The sequence below is a fragment of the Gymnoscopelus braueri genome, assembly GCF_963280865.1.
Source record: "Gymnoscopelus braueri genome assembly, chromosome: 14".
NCBI classification, from domain to species: domain Eukaryota; kingdom Metazoa; phylum Chordata; class Actinopteri; order Myctophiformes; family Myctophidae; genus Gymnoscopelus; species Gymnoscopelus braueri.
In genome coordinates this window covers 3,953,972-3,972,783 of record NC_137619.1, presented here as the reverse complement: position 1 = coordinate 3,972,783, position 18,812 = coordinate 3,953,972, and the positions used below count along the sequence as shown (strand labels likewise).

General features: G+C 39.6%; 2 protein-coding genes across 2 annotated transcripts; one reads left to right on the top strand and one right to left on the bottom strand.

Annotated features, from left to right (window-relative positions):
- Window positions 1-4,813: 4,813 nt before the first annotated feature.
- On the top strand, window positions 4,814-5,260 carry sprn (shadow of prion protein; the record flags this gene model as incomplete). The annotated part of the gene is made up of 1 exon (XM_080448942.1): window positions 4,814-5,260. One exon carries the CDS (start codon window positions 4,814-4,816, stop codon window positions 5,258-5,260), a length of 447 nt encoding a protein of 148 aa, XP_080305068.1.
- A 3,633-nt stretch (window positions 5,261-8,893) lies between these two features.
- On the bottom strand, window positions 8,894-18,670 carry mtg1 (mitochondrial ribosome-associated GTPase 1). The gene is made up of 11 exons (XM_080449521.1): window positions 18,555-18,670; window positions 15,972-16,036; window positions 15,461-15,565; window positions 14,746-14,832; window positions 14,575-14,631; window positions 13,994-14,084; window positions 12,802-12,863; window positions 11,365-11,461; window positions 10,813-10,894; window positions 10,613-10,725; window positions 8,894-9,608 (listed from the first exon to the last, which is right to left on the bottom strand). Exons 1-11 carry the CDS (start codon window positions 18,655-18,657, stop codon window positions 9,511-9,513), a joined length of 960 nt encoding a protein of 319 aa, XP_080305647.1. The 5' UTR covers window positions 18,658-18,670; the 3' UTR covers window positions 8,894-9,510.
- Between the last annotated feature and the right edge of the window lie 142 nt (window positions 18,671-18,812).

Sequence of the window (18,812 nt, the reverse complement as noted above, 5' to 3'; positions counted from 1 at the left end):
GGTGTAAAGCATTGGTTCTCAAAGTGGGGTCCGGGGACCCCCAGGGGTCCTTGGGGGGGTTCCAGGGGGTCCCCAGTCAAATGATTGATAGGAACCAAATGGACCCTTGTGGGTCTGTAACTCTGAGAGTGTACAAATGGAACCAAATGGACCCCCCAGAGTTCGATTAACATTGGTTTTACAGTGTATATTGGGGTCCCAGAGGTATAAATGCCATTAAATTGGGGTCCGTAGCCTAATGCATGTCAAACTGGGGGTCCTTGAAATTAAAATGGTTGAGAATCACTGCTAGAGAGCCGTAAAAACCTTCTCTTATTGGGGTCCCTGGCTTATCTTTTCAAATGGGGGTCCGCGGGGTAATAAGTGTCAATTAGGGGGTCCTTGACATGAAAAAAGTTTGAGAAGGACTGGTGTAAAGTAACTAAGTACATTTACTCAAGTACTGCACTTAAGTACCATTTTGAGGTATTTTTACTTACTGGAGTATTTCCAATTTTCAGTACTTTTACTCCACTACATCTCAGACAAACATTGTACTTACTATATTTTTTGACAACTTTAGTTACTTTGTAGATTTTGATTACAAAACATACATTACCCACTTCAGCCCTATATACATACATGTCAGCCATTTGAAAATAGCTGATCTACAATCTCACAATGGGTTGCTATGTAACACATTGTGAGCTTGTACCTGCTATTTTCAAAAGATTTATATACATTTTAGACCATTAGGACAGTCTGCATAATGAGTATTACTTTTACACAAGAAATGTTTGAATTCCGGACTTACCACAGTAAGGATATGCATTTTCTCAATATGTCAAACAAGCAGTAAAATAAACCCCACAAGGTGTAATATTTACAGTTAAAATAGTAAATTTACCATACCATAGCAGCATTAGAAAAGAGATAAAACAGTGCAACTACATACATGTGTATCTATGACATTGTAAATACCATCATTGACAGTTATACGTATTTAGTCTAGCTGTAGACAGATTGCCTGCTGCTAACCCTAAAAATGTATTATAGTAAACAGAAAGAGGACTGAGGCCCCATCAGAGCTGACATTGACCAGAAAGAGAATCATTTGATGTTGGTCCACTTGAAGAGAACTCAGTTTGGTTTGTTAAGGGTCTGTATCACACCAGTGGAGTCCATGTGGGTATGCCAGAGATAGGCCCATGATTCAGCACTGCAAAGTACAGTCATGTTGGAGGATGAAGTAGCTGTTGATGGCCTTCCAGACATCCCAACTGCATTTACAGGTGACTTTAGCCTGCTTTATGCACTCTTATGCATGTTAAAATAGTTCTGCTTGAATTCAGACTCTAAGAACCAGACTGTCCATGTTCCTCATGGATGTACTGTTCTGAACTTCAAAGTGCACACCATTTCTGCGTGTATTATATAGTTTTATTTTATTTGTAAGTAAATAGGTAGGAGTGACTTAATATTGAGTCTGATTTTATTTGTATTCCTACATATTCTGTATTTTCTATTTTCATAGCGTGGTACTACTACTCCATCTCTTTAAAATAGGAGCAAAAGCTGTCTGTCATCTCTGTCACCTTGAGGCATATGGAAGAATAATACAATTATTTCAATTTATTTCACTGCAATCATGGCCCTATACCCATTCTTTACTGTAAATGGACAGGGACACGTCAAATATGGCTGGTATAGGTCATTGTCCACAGGTTGACAAAGACACACAAATCACTTAATTCCACAACTGATACCAACTAAATGTTACCAACTAAACTGACACTCCAAACATGTACAAATTGAAAATAAAGGTGCTTACCCCCACGCCCCAAATGTTAACTCTCGCTACGTGGTAGTAGTTTAATGTAATCCTTTCAATAAAGAAGTGTTTTAATGCCGTCTGTGGCCGAACGCCATTTTTTCACCCTCGTTTACTTCCTGTTTACATTGAGTGTAATTCCGGGTTTCACCAGGTGGGCGCGTCACTACCGCGCATTGGGAACTTCCGACAGAATCAACCACAGACGGCATTAAAACACTTCTTTATTGAAATATATGGATTATTACATTAAACTACTACTGCGTAGAGACAGTTAACATTTTTAGCTTGGGGGTAAGCACCTTTAATTTCAATTTGTACATGTTTGGAGTGTCTACGGGGCATAGTGCATAAAGTCCCTGTGTCCATGGGGGGTGAACCCTACAACTCTCGTAGATTGAAAACGTCAGAATCATAAATACGTCTACGAGGGTTGTATTCTACAGCTAGTAAAAAATAAACACAACTATTTCGTTACTCACCAAAACAATGGCTCTTGTGTGTTTGAAAGTCTATTCTCCAGGGTGGGAAGCCTCTCAGGACCGCACCTTCTCTGTATAATACACTTTTTGGACAGAATATAAAAATATGTGGGAAATTATATTATCTACTCCACTGCGCCCTCTACAGGTCTAGTCAGTATAAATGACCATTGACCAGATTTGTAGGGGGCGCAGTGGAGAACATAAAATAATTTCCATCTGGCGGACATATTTTATTGTCTGTCCATAAAGTGTGTTCTACAGAAAAGGTGGGGTCCTGAAAGGCTTCCCACCCTGGAGAATAGACTTTCAACAACTCAAAAAAGCCTTTGTTTTGGTGAATAGCGAAATAGTTTGGCTTATTTTTTTTACTAAAGTTGGAGACCTCGCATGGTAGTGTAATGATCGGTCTATGAGCACCCCTCAGACCCCAGTCAACTAACTAATTAGGTTAAAGGAAAAATAAATTAGCCTAATTATAGCCTATTATTGTTCCCTCTATTGTGTCATCATAATAAGTATTTTTATGTGATTATTCCATAATGAAGATAATAATCGCCTCAGTGGCACGCGCAGCGCGCTCAAGACAGCTGTGTATGTGCGCGAGCCCTGGCCGTGCGTGATTATTATTTCATTCCATCTTTCTATTATCACACGAATGACAAAACATCATCCAATTACATTGAGGGGGAAAACACCACAAAGACAGACTATCTGCCTGGCTGGTGCTTTGAAAGGTAAGCACTGTCTACTATAATGTGTTCTTGATTAATATGAATCTCTGTATGATCTAAATATGATAGATCTGTATGTATATAGGCTATAGATCTGAATAACTGTATATAGGCTATAGATCTGTATAAATGTATACAGGCTATAGATCTGTATAAATATATATAGGCTAGATCTGTAAATAAATGTATATTATATACATTTATTCAGATCTATAGCCTAAATAGGCTATCTGCTTTGTTTTGTTGTAGCTACTCGTTTGATTCCTATCCTTATGATAGCCTGCTGCTGTACGAGGGAACAGTCAGAAAGGATTTCCATGGAAAATAGTAAATACCAGTGCATCTTGTGAACAGCTATAGTTGAATTAATGTGCATGGAACAGTGGAAATAAACAATATCTAGGGCTACTGTTCAGTGCAACAACCTCCTCTGTTCAACATCCTCTACATCGGATATAAACTCAAGTGGCCTAATCAATAAAAACGTTTATAACGGGGAAGTCACAGATCATCACATGATATCTGCCTTGATCATCAAATCTCTCTATATTTGTGTTATTATGTGCAAAGGCGGGGAAAAAACCCGCGGCATTCGAGCGTGGTCTTTATTTTTAACTGACCTACTTTGATAGAGCAGCAACCTCCTGCTACAACAGCATTCCATATCTTTATGAAGGCCATATGCTACCTTGAGGAATCAAACACTTTTGTAGATCATAATGTTCTCCCTAAGCTATTGCACAGGTAGCCCTGATATACATGACTGTGGATGAACTTCAACCTGGTGTTTGCACGTTCTACCTTTTTGGCCCGTACATCTACATAAACGTTCAAATGTCAAATATAAAGTAATTACCTTATGGCCATGGATGTTACAATTATGGACGGGCTCTCAAAAGTACCCGTATTTTCCGTATTGTTCAATAAAAAGCATTTTAATCCGATTGGTGGCCATTTTCTCTGAATTTTTGCCATATGCTTTCAACTACGCGACCCTATCGGTTGGGAGGTGTACTGCACTCTGATACATTATAACTCTATGAGAGAATGGCCACCGATCAGATTATTAGGCTTTTTATTGAACAATACGGAAAATAAAGGTACTTCTGAGGGCCCGTATATAATATTAACATCCGTGGCCCTAGAGTAAGCACTTTATACTTTAAATCTGAACGTTTATGTAGATGTACGGGCCAAAAAGGTAGAAAGTGCATACACCAGGTTGAAGTTCATTGATGACGGTCGTGACAGGCGACCGTCGTGTGATCCATGGCTAGTGCACAGGCAGTGATTATTAAGGTCGTGGACTCTATTATGTGGGGAGGTCATGATACACTTTCTGTCAAATTATTTGTTTTAAAATATGGAGAAAAAAATATGTATCTATAGCATATTTACCCATTTTTACCCTCTTTATAATATTAATGTCTTCTGTTCTAACTCAAACAAAAACGTCTTGTATTTGACAAATTAAAGAAATGAATGCCACACTCCATAGCGCGGTTTATAGTTTCAAATAATTGCAGTGGAGTCAAAAGTACAATATTTGCCTCTAGGATGAATGGAGTAGAAGTAAAAAGTATTGGAAAAATTGGAAATACTCCAGTAAAGTAAAAAAAAACACCTCAACACTGTACTTAAGTACAGTACTTGAGTAAATGTGCTAAGTTACTTTCCACCATGCACTGACAGCATAAGCATATCAATTGATCAGGTTGATTAATGATGCTAATTATTATGTCCCCCGTGTCGTTCCTACACACTTCCACCAGGTGGCGGCGATGACGATGAAGCAGGCCGTGGCGACGTGCTGGACGTGTCTCCTCCTGTCGGCGTTCTTCCTGGGTGAGCCGGTGCTGTCCAAAGGAGGGGGCCGCGGGGGGGCGCGCGGCTCCTCCAGGGGCACGTCCCGCATGGGCCAGACGGGGGGCCAGCATCGCGGAGGCCGGGGTCCGGGGCGCTCGTCCGCGTCGCGAGTGGCCGGCGCGGCCGCGGCGGGCGCGGTGGTGGCGCTGGCGGCGGACGGGTGGTACGCGTCGGCGTACCGGCGCAGCAACGCGGGTGTCGCGGACGACGACGACGTGGATTACTACAACAGGACCAGTCACTATGAGTCCCTGATGTCGTCAGGCTCAGCTCAGAACCAGAACCTGTCCTCACTCACTCACATCATCTCTGTCATTGTTGCCACCTTCTCGCCAAAAATGGGATCCTTGTTGGACAGTATATTGTAGACAATGTGTTACATTAAGGGCCCTATTCTGCTGTCTTAAGTACCAGGTATTATGAGTTAACTTAAGACCTGGAGGCGTGGCTAATGCTGTTTGGCCACACCTCCAGGTCTTAAGTACCAGGTCTTATGCACGCTGGGCAAGACCTGGGATGTTGGTTGTCTAGGAAGTGAAGAACCGGAAACGGTTGAATTTGACGGAAGTACCTCCCAAGGAAATGACGTTGATGCTTTACAAATCTGTTAACATTCTCCGTGAATGAAACGAGTGTTGTGATTGGTCAAAAAAATATCGTTTCCGGGGGAAACGCGTACGACGGAAATCCTACCCACTCAGGACTTCCTAGACACTCGCTGCTTTAGGTCGTGACCAGGCTCTTCTTTTCGCAGATAAGTGAGGCTGGGACCGAGGCTAGGTCTTATGACTTAACTTTAGACCTGGAGGCGTGGCCAATGCTGTTTGGCCACTCAAAATAGCCAAACAGCATTGGCCACGCTTCCAGGTCTTAAGTTAAGTTATAAAACCTTAGCCTGGTTCCAGACAAAAAATTTGCCTGGCCACTCTCAATAGAGACTGGATATCTCTCCCTACGAAGTTGTGAGGGACCAACAAGGGCCCAGTATGCAAATATGGGGCGGGTCTTTCTCTTTCACCAGAGACAGTCTGGCCATGCCAGGCTAATAAAACCTGGTGCTTAAGACACGCAAAATAGGGCCAATTATTTACGGGTCTGTAACTCTGAGTGTACAAAAATGAAATATTTGTTCATGTTTAATTGGGACCCCAATCTACACAATTTAACGCTGAGAGCGTACAAGTGGAACCAAATGGACCCGTAATGGTTCTGTACACTCTCAGTTACAGACCCGTAAGGGTCCCAATAGGTCTACCGTAACATGCAACAAAAGCTCTCATTGGTTCCATCTGGGATGGAAGGAGCTGCTCTGCTCTGCTCTCTGGATTATAATCTGCAGGACTGTGTCTAACGGTGGTTGTCAACGTGGGGCCCCGAGGAGCCTGCCCCAGGGGGTCCCCAATGGGGGTCCCCAGCCATGATCGATAGTTAATCTTCACCATTACTAACGTGCCAAATACAAATAGAGAACGGTACAAGGATGGCTAGTTTCACCGTTATTTATCTCTATACCTGCAGTGACTGTAAAATAATGCTGGACCAAATATGACAGACCATGTCAGACCAAATAATGTCTGACAATTAAAAATGATATATTAGAGTGGGGCCCCAGAGGTAAAAATCTGAACAACTTGAGGTCCGAATGCGTATAAAACTTGATGTCCGTGAAATTAAAAAGGTTGAGAATCAATGGTCTTCTAGAAGAGGCAAATAGATCCCTTTCACAGTGACAATTTTGACAGGTGAATAGTGGTAGACTGTTTCTGCATGCCAGCATGCACAGATCCTGTAAGTTAACTTCATGCTAGCACACAGAAACACCTAAATGAAACACGTCTACATCTACAATGAATTACCTTCAGCTGCGTTTACCTGTCAAAATGGTCACTGTGGAACAGTGTTGATTTTGACAGCAAATTTTGATTTAGTTTTAGTTGTAGTCTTTTGAATAAAATTCTGTTTAGTTTGTCATATTTCAGTCATCTGAAATGTTTTAGTTTTTGTCTAGTTTCGTCGACTAAATATCATAAGGTTATGGTCGACTAAATCTACAGTTGATTTAGTCGACTAAAATGAATTTTGGCGGTGCCTTGATGGCGTCGTAACGGCTGATTTTACACTTGGTTGCATGCTGAAAATAGCCGATCTACAAGCTCACAACGCGTCGCAGCGCGACGCGTTGTGAGCTTGTAGATCGGCTATTTTCAGAGCGCAACACCCAAGCTCAACCAAACATAAAATGACTTGTCTTTTAGTTCTTTTAGATCTCTTCTCCACTAGATCCCTCACTAACATTTTAGTCTAGTTTTTATTTGTTGACCAAATTGTCAATATATTTAGTCTTAGTTTTAGTCATCATAGCTTAGTTTTTATTTAGTTTTCGTCAGTAAAAATGTAGTCGACCAACATTTTTCGTCATAGTTTTAGTCGACGAAATCAACACAGCTGTGGAAAAAGGATCATTAGGAATGAAAGACAGTTGCGGAATGAAAAACAATCACAACTTAAAACACTTCCATGTATAGGTTTGCACACAGTATGTATAGAACACAGAACAGATTTGTTTTATTCTTTAGAATAGAAGTTGGAGTCATATACGTGATCAATCATGTCTCACTGTCAAATTGAAATCCTGGACCCATCTGAGATCCATCAGAGATGAATGCTCTAAAACCAGATTTATACTTTGGCTGTACGGCGAAGTATAAATCTGGCATTAATAAGTTATCTCATACAGCAGTCCATATTTAGCAAAGAGTACCAAAACCTCTGGCTTTCAATCTTCCGTTATTCAAAAAAAGATTTATTTTCATAATATAGGAAAACATTTGTACTGCCAGCATCACTGCTCACTGTTACTGATGTAAATTTCTTAACTTTGTACATAGTTGGACATTTCAGAGGCCGTCATGTCTACTATATAAACAAATGTAAAATCGTTTTTCACAGCTGACTATAATCATCCCCATAGTTTTGATAAGAGTTTTTAAGGCATTTGTAACACAAGTCTGGTATCATCATAAGTCAGCAACACTAGTAGTATTGGGTCTCTGAAATATACAAACTGGTATTTGTAAAGCCTAATTTATCCCCCGTGGTACGACGACGTGTCGCAAGTGGATTCCCCCCCCCCCCCACCCCACCTTTGAAAAGACAAGTAAAGCACTGTGGTAATCCAAAGTGAGCACATCACCAGTTCACATGTACATTTAATAGAAACACCTACTGTGCTGTATATATCTATCTGCTTTGTGATCATAATTTAAGCATATCTGGTCCGCGAACAGCGTTTTCCTAGGGAGTTGAAGGCAAGGGGGCGGGTGGGGAGAGACTCAGCGCACAGAAGTCAAGGCACAGACGGCTGTGTTGTTGACGGACAACAAATGCACGCTTATCAGAAACAGCAAAAATAAAACCTGGCGAAACAGTTGTGTGTATTAGCGCAAGATGAGGATAAAGGAAACATTCAGTCTAAATGTCCAGTTTGCTAATTCACAACTACTACTACTACTTTTGTATTTTAAACGTTAAATTTCTCTAAATATTATGAACTTTCAGGACAGCCTAAATACAAATATTATTTATGAAAAGGCTACTATAGGCTACAGTGAAGTCAGACTGAATGACTGAAAGGTTTTTTCTTTTTTTACTCTCTTGGTGTTTTGTTGTAGGGGATTATCTGGCACATATGCACGTATGTATGTATCTGTTATGAAAGAGAAATTGTATCATGAGTGAAACGGCTGTAGTCCTTGGGAAACCATAAACCTACGTAGGCCTACATCTAAATGAGTTGCCATATTTACATTTCCTTACAAATTACAAATCCTTATAAATTATACATTTCTAGGATGCATAGTAGCTGACACTCCACAAGATATTCCTCTACACTTAATTAGTGAGAACATCGCTCCTCCTGCTGAGAGCATCTCAGCAGGAGCCCCCTTGCCTTCAACTCCCTAGGAAAACGCTGTTCGCGTCTGCGCATCTGGTCCAAAGGAGATTCATGTCAGAAGCAGGGATATGAAGGTCACATCTCTGGAGGTTGTGTAGGCTGCAGTGGTTCTCAAAGAGGGGGTCCTTGATGGGGTTCCCCAGGGGTCCGGGGACATGAAGATGTTTTGAGAACCACTGTGTGTAGGGACTCTGAGTCAGTCCACCATCACAGACACTCAGGAGCTACAGACTGTTTCTTCTGGTTGTGTGCGTTCTAAATGCTAGACCACACTGTTAGTGAAAACAAGATACTGTATATAATAAATAGAGATTTTATTACCAATGTCTTTATGCTAATAAACACAAAACCCCTGACAGTGTACACTATGCCCAATGTTTTGCTTCATCCACAGAGTTCCGCGCTATGAGCTTGTAGATCTGCTATTTTTGAAAAATCGTGAAAATGTGTGCAAATCTTTGAATATATTTTTAAAGCCAACAACTCAAAAATCTTTGCTTCTGGGGGTCCCTGGAAGTGGAACAAAAATATTTTGAGATGGGGGTCCGTGGCCAAATACATATAATTTTGGGGGTCCTTGACATGAGAAGGTTTGAGCACCACTGATATAGCAACATACGTTCTTCAGAAAACTGTTAGGATTTAGAAGACATTTAACATGGCTCAGTCCAGCATGACCGGTCCCAGCTCTCCTTTCCTGAAGGCTCTGATGAAATCGTAAGCTGCTGCAGAGTAGTTTGGAACTGTGATGGTGATGTTTCCTGAGGGAGACGAGAACCCAGCTTATATTTACTATACTCATTTATGACACACAAACAGTTATTACAGTGAATGCTTTAACCCATTAAGACCGGGAACGCATCTGTGAGTCATTTTTCGATTTCTATTGGCTATTCAAAAATAGCAGATATACAAGCTCATAGCACGGCACTCTAATAGCTTGTAGATCTGCAATTCTTTTTGAAAAATCGGGAAAATGTGTGCAAATCTGTGTAAATATATATTTACAATTTTAACTCAAATCTTTGCTGCTCAAATATATTATATTTTTGAATTTTGAGATGGAGGTCCGCGGCCAAATACATATCATTTTGGGTGGTTCTTGACATGGGAAAATAGTGAGAACTACTGATTATAGCAAATAAGAAAGAAAACAAAAAGGAGAAAAAAAACTGTTAGGATTTAGAAGACATTTGTAGAATCCCCCAGAAGCAAAGATTTGAGTTAAAAATGTTCTATGCGCTATGAGCTTGTAGATCTGCTATTTTTGAATAGCCAAAGTATAAAATAATGGTTTAAGTGGTTACACAGATGCGTTACTGAATGTTCACAGTGTACTGAGAGCATTATGGTGGAACACTAGAATACTGATACAGCTCTGGTCTCTGGTGACGTCTAAACTAAATGTAGTCGCTAGTACAGCGGCGAGAACAGCCGCAAACAAACCTATGCCCACTACTTTGGAAACCAATCGTATCACAGTACTAATATGAAGTACCACCCTAAAAACCAACCTCAAGTTGTTTCCACCCAGTTTTAGCCTCGATATTGACTTTAGATGTCACCAGATATTATAGGCTTTTGGTCTTCAGGCAGAGGCTCTGAGCCACTCTCTTTAAAAGTGTTGGCCTATAACGACGTGCCAAAGGATAGGCACGGAAGTTCAAAAGTTGTTCAAATACTGCTGGAACTATTGTAACAGAAATAATGTTTGGATGAGCAGTTTCTTACCTACTCCAGTTTCTTACCTACTCCAGTTTCTTACCTACTCCAGTGATAGCTGTGACCCGCTGCGTCTTGCGTAGGTTGACAGCAATTCGTTTGAGAACATTCTGGATGTCGTCACAAGGTTCTCCAAGGTCATATTTCTCAACATAACTACACATAAACACACATAAAAAAGACTGTAAATAGACAGTATTAAAGTACACTACCCCTCTGATGTAACGCTGAGGAAAGTCTCACCTGAACTGCTCTAGTCTGTTCAGAGAAAACAATAAGTAGTCAGCGATGATGTCTTCACCGACTAAATGGTCCAGAATAGTTCCTGAACAAGAAAAACACGAGGGGAAAAAAATCAACCGAGGAAAATGTATTTGAAATACAATTTAAATATTTAACTACTATACCTAACAACACACATTATCACTCATGGACATTTCAAATCAGAAATTAGAATTAATCTAATGCTTGATCCTGTTCATGTTCCATGTCCAACAGTTTTTTGAAAAAAACGTATGTCGCTATAATCAGTGGTTCTCAAACTTTTTCATGTCAAGGACCCCCAAAATTATATGTATTTGACCGTGGACCCAATCTCAAAATATTGTTTTCCAGGGACCCCCAGAAGCAAAGATTTGAGTTACAAATGTTATATATAATATATTCAAAGATTTGCACACATTTTCAAGATTTTTGAATAGCCAAAGAAATCTAAGAATGACACAGATGCTTTCCCCTGTCTTAATGGGTCAATTACACCAATAAATAAATAAATAAATAAATAAAGGGCCTCACCACATAAAGCTAGCTTCATGCCAGTCTCAACACTCTCAATCTTAGGAGGCAGAACTCCTGGTGTATCCAGGAGGTGAACGATGGGTCTCTGACACACCTGAGAGATATGAACACACAATAGACAATACTATTAATTATTTTCTTAGATATTAATCGAGAAGCTCGTTTCTGGGACAAGAATTTGTATTTGTGTGTGTGTGTGTGTGTGTGTGTGTGTGTGTGTGTGTGTGTGTGTGTGTGTGTGTGTGTGTGTGTGTGTGTGTGTGTGTGTGTGTGTGTGTGTGTGTGTGTGTGTGTGTGTGTGTGTGTACATAGAGACACACGGCCGGAAGCGGAAGGCCTACAAATCCACGCCCACTTTTGAGACAGCGCCGCTACTCGAGGTCCTTTAGAACGATGAACTGCAGCTCTCAATGCAATCTCTATGAGAGACATTGTAAAATACCGTCATTTCACTGGTTAACTACTGAAGCTGTAGCGATTTTTTTTTGTGTTCTAATAAAGTGTCCCATTTGTTTAATTTATCCTTTTTAATGTCCCATATCTTTCATCTCGATATACTACCCACAATATACTATAATATACTCCATCAGTATGTCAAAACCGCTAGCATCGGAGATCTAGAGTTTAAGTGGTCGCATGGTATATACGTCACGGACGCATCCCTTGAGGTTTTCAATACCCAGAAAACTGGCGAAAGTGGCCGTTTTCAAGATGTTTTGGTCATTATCTCTGGAACAGAAGGTCTAATCTGCTCAGTTCAAAGCTTGTTGGATGCGTGACTTTGAGGACATTAAGCACGCATTGACACCTTTTCAGGTTATTTTTCTTTTTTTAGGGGAGGCCCCGGAGGCGAGATCTTAGTTGGGCAGGCGACCGCCTGTCCTGTCTCTACAGTGTGTACGCCACTGGTCGGCGCTCGGCGCTCGTAAAGGCAGTGATGTCACTGTAATGCGACAACTTGTCTGTCTGCCGTCTACTCTCTGCTGTGTTAACATTATGGGTAACTCGTTAAAGTGGCAAATTAAATGTGAAACACATCAACTATTAAGAAAACAAGAAGATATGTTGACAAAGACACTCCATACATTTGGAAACATATTTTTATTTAAACCAATATCGTCTCCAGTTAATGTAGGAATATTTTAAAAGTAGGCTAATTCTCATATCCTCTCATAGGGAATGCATTGGCAGCTGCAGTTCATCGTTCTAAAGGACCTCGAGTAGCGGCACTGTCTCAAAAGTGGGCGTGAATTTGTAGGCCTTCCGCTTCCGGCCGTGTGTTTCTATACACATACATACATACATATATATAAATATAAATAAACACAAAAAGATTAGTCTGATTAACTGTTGTAGCCCTATTGAACTTTACACTCCGTTTATGCTATTTAAAGACGTGTAACAAACTACATGATGAAATCAAGAAACACCTGCCTGAATCTTGGTCAGGACAGCTCTGGTTATACCTGGTTCCCCACCCACTTTGGATGCACGACCTGACAAATGACAAAAAGATTATACTTGCTAGAAGAACATACAAAATCATTTGAAAATAGCCGATCTACAAGCTCACAATGCATCGCAACGCATTGTGAGCTTGTAGATCGACTATTTTCAAATGGCCTAAATGTAAATAGGGCTGAAGTGGTTAATGTATGTTTTGTAATAAAGTAAATTAAAAAATAAATAAATGTACTTTATTTGCCTCTGAGATGTAGTGGAGTAGAACTTAAAGTACTGAAAACTGGAAATACTCCAGTAAAGTAAAAAATACCTCAAAATTGTACTGAAGTACAATACTTCAGTAGTTACTTTACACCACTGCCCAACAACAAACACAACAATTCATGAACTTTTATGCAGCGTTTTATTAAAATGTACTGACACTGTAAGAATCTAAGTAGAAAAGTAAGAAAATGAATTAGAGATCACTCTTGTAGAATCTACACCAATGATCTACAATATGGACGGATTTGTGTCAGATTACTTTGAAATAGTAGTCACTCAATACAAATTACATTTTTTTATGAGTAACGATAATCCCTTGGATTACAAAACAATTGAAATGGGATATACTTTTGGATCATTGCACATTATCAAACACAAGATTATACTTGCTAGAAGAACATACAGTATGCATGATAAGGTATGAACAGTGGTGGAAAAAGTACTCAAATGTTTTACTTAAGTAAAAGTATCAAGACTGCAATGTAGCAATACTCTGTTACAAGTAAAAGTCCGGAATTCAATTACTTGAGTAAAAGTACAAAAGTATTGGTATCAAAATGTACTTACCAAAAGTAGAAAGTACTCATTATGCAGAATGTCCCGTTTCACAAGTGGGTAATGTATGTTTTGTAATAATAATCAAAATCTACAAAGTAGTAACTAAAGTTTTCAAATAATTGTAGTGGAGTAAAAGTACAATATTTGTCTCTGAGATGTAGTGGAGTAGAAGTAGAAGTATAGAAAATTGGAAATACTCCAGTAAAGTAAAAGTATCTAAAAAATTTACTTAAGTACAGTACTTGAGTAAATATACTTAGTTACTTTCCACCACTGTGCATGATAAGGTATGAATCATAAATGTTTCACATCACAGCAGATGGTTATGGTTGTGTATTACCTTTCTTTAAATATGTTCTTCTTATGGCGTTAATAAGAGAGGACTTCCCCACGTTTGGTACGCCAATCGCCATCAAGCAGAAATTTGTGTTCTGAAAAGTTGACACATCACATAGATTATTGGTCCGGCTCCAAGATGAAATGAGTATGACCCTCACAGTACGTTTTAACAGCGGCGACTCTTGGGCGATCGCCGGGCGACATCGTCCAAAAGATAAAGAAAATCCATCTTTTCATCGCCCCCCCGCCCACTTCGCCCTATCGCCAGTAGTTGCCGGCTCTCATAGACATATAATGCACTTCCGGAAAATACTATCCTGAATCGCCCGCTGTTAAAACGCACCGTTAGTCACAGTTGTTAAGGCACATCCAGCTGAGTTACATTTGAATCATTCCACGTGCCACGCTCAAAATTGAGTTACTGAGAAGACATTCTAATTCTAAAGCTTTTAGAAATTAGATTTTTACTTTAATTAACGCTAACTGTGGTCCCTGTGACATGCCTCATAATGTGCTTTTCTTTCCAGGTAAGAATGTAAAAATATGAAATGACAAAACCATATGGTGTGGTAGTGTGTGTACCTCATCTCTGTTAAAACGGGGATGTCGCTCAATCAGCTCCGTCACCATGGGAACCAGCTAGAAGAGAGACAATGACAGCATGCTAAAATTGACCTTTTCATTTAATCACATGTCAATCAACAGAAATGTCTGCAGTTGCTGAAGATCTTTGTTGCAGAAGAAGACTCTCACCTTTTTGACGTTTTTATCTTGCTGACGGAGACAGTCTGTGAAGAGAACGTTCCTCACCCCGCTCCTCTCAAGCTGCTTCAGGATTCGCTGCAGAGAAAGGTTAGAATTGTTGAATTGTTTAAGATGTCTTTGTTTAAAAAAAGAATAAGGTTTTAAAGGTTAATGCTCTATATTCCAATAGTAATTATCATTGCTAAAGTATAGAGTGTTTGATCAGTAACAGGAGTCTTCCCATCTCTCCAGCTCTTTATTAAACAGAAAATATGATCTCAGGTCAAGGATGCCAATTTTATTCAATCAGGAGAGAGAACACCATAACGATGATTTATCTGCTTTAATTGCATTTGATCCAGTTCCAATTGTGTCTGCTTTTTTGTTTCATCACTATTGAACAAATATAACAATTATTTTAACAAAAACATTGAGTTTGTAGATCGGCTATTTAAAAAAAAAATATTTTATGTTCGCCAATATATGACATGCCATAATAGGGACAACAGGGTTAATGTAAAAAATATATAGTAATAATAATAATAATAATAATAATAATAATAACAACAATAATAATAATAATAATAATTAAAACATTTATATTTTTTTGTTTTAAAAAATAATATATATATATATATATATATTTATACTACAAACTCCGTTATCACAGCAAGCCCCCAACGGAGTGATTAGCATAAAGATATTAGCAGCACACTTTTAGCACCTGTTTTCCAGACAGATCAGCCAGGTCCATCTTGTTCAGAACGAGCACATGAGGTCTGACATCTAAGCTCTCCTGAAACAGAGGGTTTCTTCCAGAGAAGGGAATGTGCTACAGTTAAAGAAAGTTGCTTATAAAGTTAGCAAATGTCCTCCTTGAAAAATAGCCGATCTACAAGCTCAAAACGCCGCGCTTTGCGATCTACAAGCTTGTAGATAGGCTATTTTCAAAATTTCTTATGTTATTTGACAATTGGCCAATGTTTCACCAGTTATTATAGTATAGTTTGTTGATTACTTTAGATGCAGTAATGGTCTTTTAGGTAGACATTTTGTCACATGAACACACTTAAACTCTATACTAGGCCCCCTCCCGTTTTTGCTCTGCACTAAATATCTATAGCTATATCAACTGAGCTTGTAGATCTGCTATTTTCACTGAATGTAGGCTCCAGAATAGGGACACTCTTAGGGTTCAAGTGGTTAAAATCTGTCTATTGACGATGAAAGGATATTCTGGCATCATGGATCTCTACGATGCAGTCCACGTTCTTCAGGTTGAACTTCATCTGCTTGAGACCTGCAGTGGATCATAGAAGAGCATTCATCACTATCAGTCATTGTCCATGGCAAATAGGGATAGCCTGTGATTAAAGAAATCCCAGTTTGATATGCATAAGGCCAGTGGTTCTCAAACTTTTTCATGTCAAGGACCCCAAAATTGACACTTATTAGCCTGCGGACCCCCATTTGAAAAGATATGCCTCAGGGACCCCCATAAGAGATTATAAGATTTTTATGGCTCTAGCAGTGATTCTCAACCATTTTCATTTCAAGGACCCCCCAGTTTGACATGCATTAAGCTACGGACCCCCATTTAATGGCATTTCTATCTCTGGGACCCCAATTCATATTGTAAAATCAATGTTAATTTAACTCAGAGAGTGTACAAATGGAACCAACGGGTCCATTTGGTTCCATTTGTACACTCTCAGAGTTACAGACCCATAAGGGTCCATTTGGTTCCTAACTATCCATCATTTAGCTGGGGACCCCCTGGAACTCCCTCAAGGACCCCTGGGGGTCCCCGGACCCCACTTTGAGAACCAATGCATTAGGCAACGCAGACAGACACCCAATTGATATGATTATTATATCTGAATAATATTGAGATAGTGATCATATAAGTAGGACGGAGTGAGAGGCTTATTGTCTGTAGTGGCCGAGGACAAGTTCCTTTCCCCCAATGCCCCCCCATAGAGTACAGAAGTCCTGACGTCACTCGTTCATCCCCTGGTTCGTAAAGTCATTTCTCTATGGAGAATAACATTGGGTCATCATAGAATCATCTCATATAAGAATTGTGGTCCAAAAATAAACAAACTGTCTCGGCGATATTGTCAGGGAGGAAGTTCTGTATCGTTTATGATAGTCAGTCACTCATATTTGAAACAGTCTGTTTCTGGTGAAAATTCAACTAATTCGGCGGAAGTAACATTAGCGTTTTCTCACCGTCAGTTGATGCTTCATATCCATAAGAGTCAAACCGCCGGGATCATCTGTTTATTTTTGGAACACAGTTCTTATTTGACGCGATATTAAACACGTCTATGGGAATTCAGAACGGGGGTGGAAAACCGCGAACCAGGTAGACAAACCTAGGATGTGTAAATTATGTCAGACTTCGTTGCTCTATGGAGATGGATTGCTGAGGTGGAGTGGAACCCAGAACTGTGTGTGAGGTATTCATCCAGATACTCACTGTTGGAAGGTCTGTTCAACAGGTTTATATTACTCGTCACTGTTGGTCTCCATTTTCTGTGTTTTTTAAATAAATCAGTGCTATTGAACACACTTCACGTCTGTGTGTGGGGTTTTACTATTTACTATTGAATAAATGAAAAGTATTAAAAGGCGCTTCTGACTAAATCTCCTAACTCCATTGGATCCTCAAACTGTCGGTCAAACCACCTCACTCCAACTTTGAAGATAGCTGTTTTTTTTTTCTATCATTGATTAGAATGGAAAATTAGTCAGATGGAATTCTTTCCTAACTCCACTTGAGCTGTATGTGAGTAAAGTGATGATAATTCAAGTATCTGACCATGTATAAAGTCACCATTCCAACTTTGATGAGGCAGTATTGTGTTGTTCTAAAAACATGGTTTTTAATTTCATGAAAAGTTAATATTTTGGACATAGCTGGTTTCTGCCCGAAAGCAGAGATATACATTCATTCATACATTATATTCACTGTACACATCCATTCATTCATACATTATATTCACTGTACACATCCATTCATATTGTCGTTAGACTCACTCAATCATGCAGGTTATCTATTCAGACATATCTCACTGTTGATAGACTTGGATCAAGACTATTGACATTTCTATATAGAGTCTCAGCGACCACCCCCCCCCCCCAGTTTGCCCTGGAATGTCACCAGTAAAGCCCGTATTTCTCCAAACATTTTACAAATGCAAAATATAAGGTTCTTACCAGCTTGGCCCAAATGTTAACTAGGTGTCCGGGGTATTTGTGCAATGTATCAAACCATATATTTCAATAAAGAAGTGTTTTAATCCCGTCTGTGGCCGATTCTGTCAGAAGTTCCCAATGGGCTGTAGTGACGGGGCGCATCCGGTGAAAGCCGGAATTACACTCAGTGTAAACAGGAAGTAAATGAGGGGGGGGAATGGCGTACGGCCACAGACGGGATTAAAACACTTCGTTATTGAATAATATGGATTAATACATTACACAAAGAGTCCGGACAGCTAGTTAACATTTGGACCAAGCGGGTAAACACCTTATATATGTTTTCTTTGTACATGTTTGAAGAAACACGGGCTTTACTGGTGACATTCCAGGGAAAACTGGAGGGGTGGAGCTAAGACTCTCTCTCGTACATATAATAAATGTCAAAATCGATCAAATTCATCAACGATAGTCTTGCTCTAAAGGCTAGTACGTTACAGTTAAGTTCGTGTCAGTGTTCCTGTATTGAAGGAATACAGCCATCATCCATCCATCACATTTATAACGACACAGAAACATAAACTTTAGTATATATAATATGAGTTGTGGTTCTTCACCTTTCGCCATGTGTCCAGGAAACCATCTCGTCACTTCACGTTCACCGAAATCAAACACGGTCCTAAAGGAGGCCGCGTTACACAGAGAAGTATAAAGTCTCATAGTTGTTGTTTAATAATAATAATCTATCCTCTCAGAACACTGGAATATTGACCTCATCCTTCTGCACAGCAGGGTTGCCAGAATCTGTGAGAGAAACAAGCAACCATGGTCTATGATAAACAAGCCCAAAAAGAAGCGACTAAAAAAAAACTTTA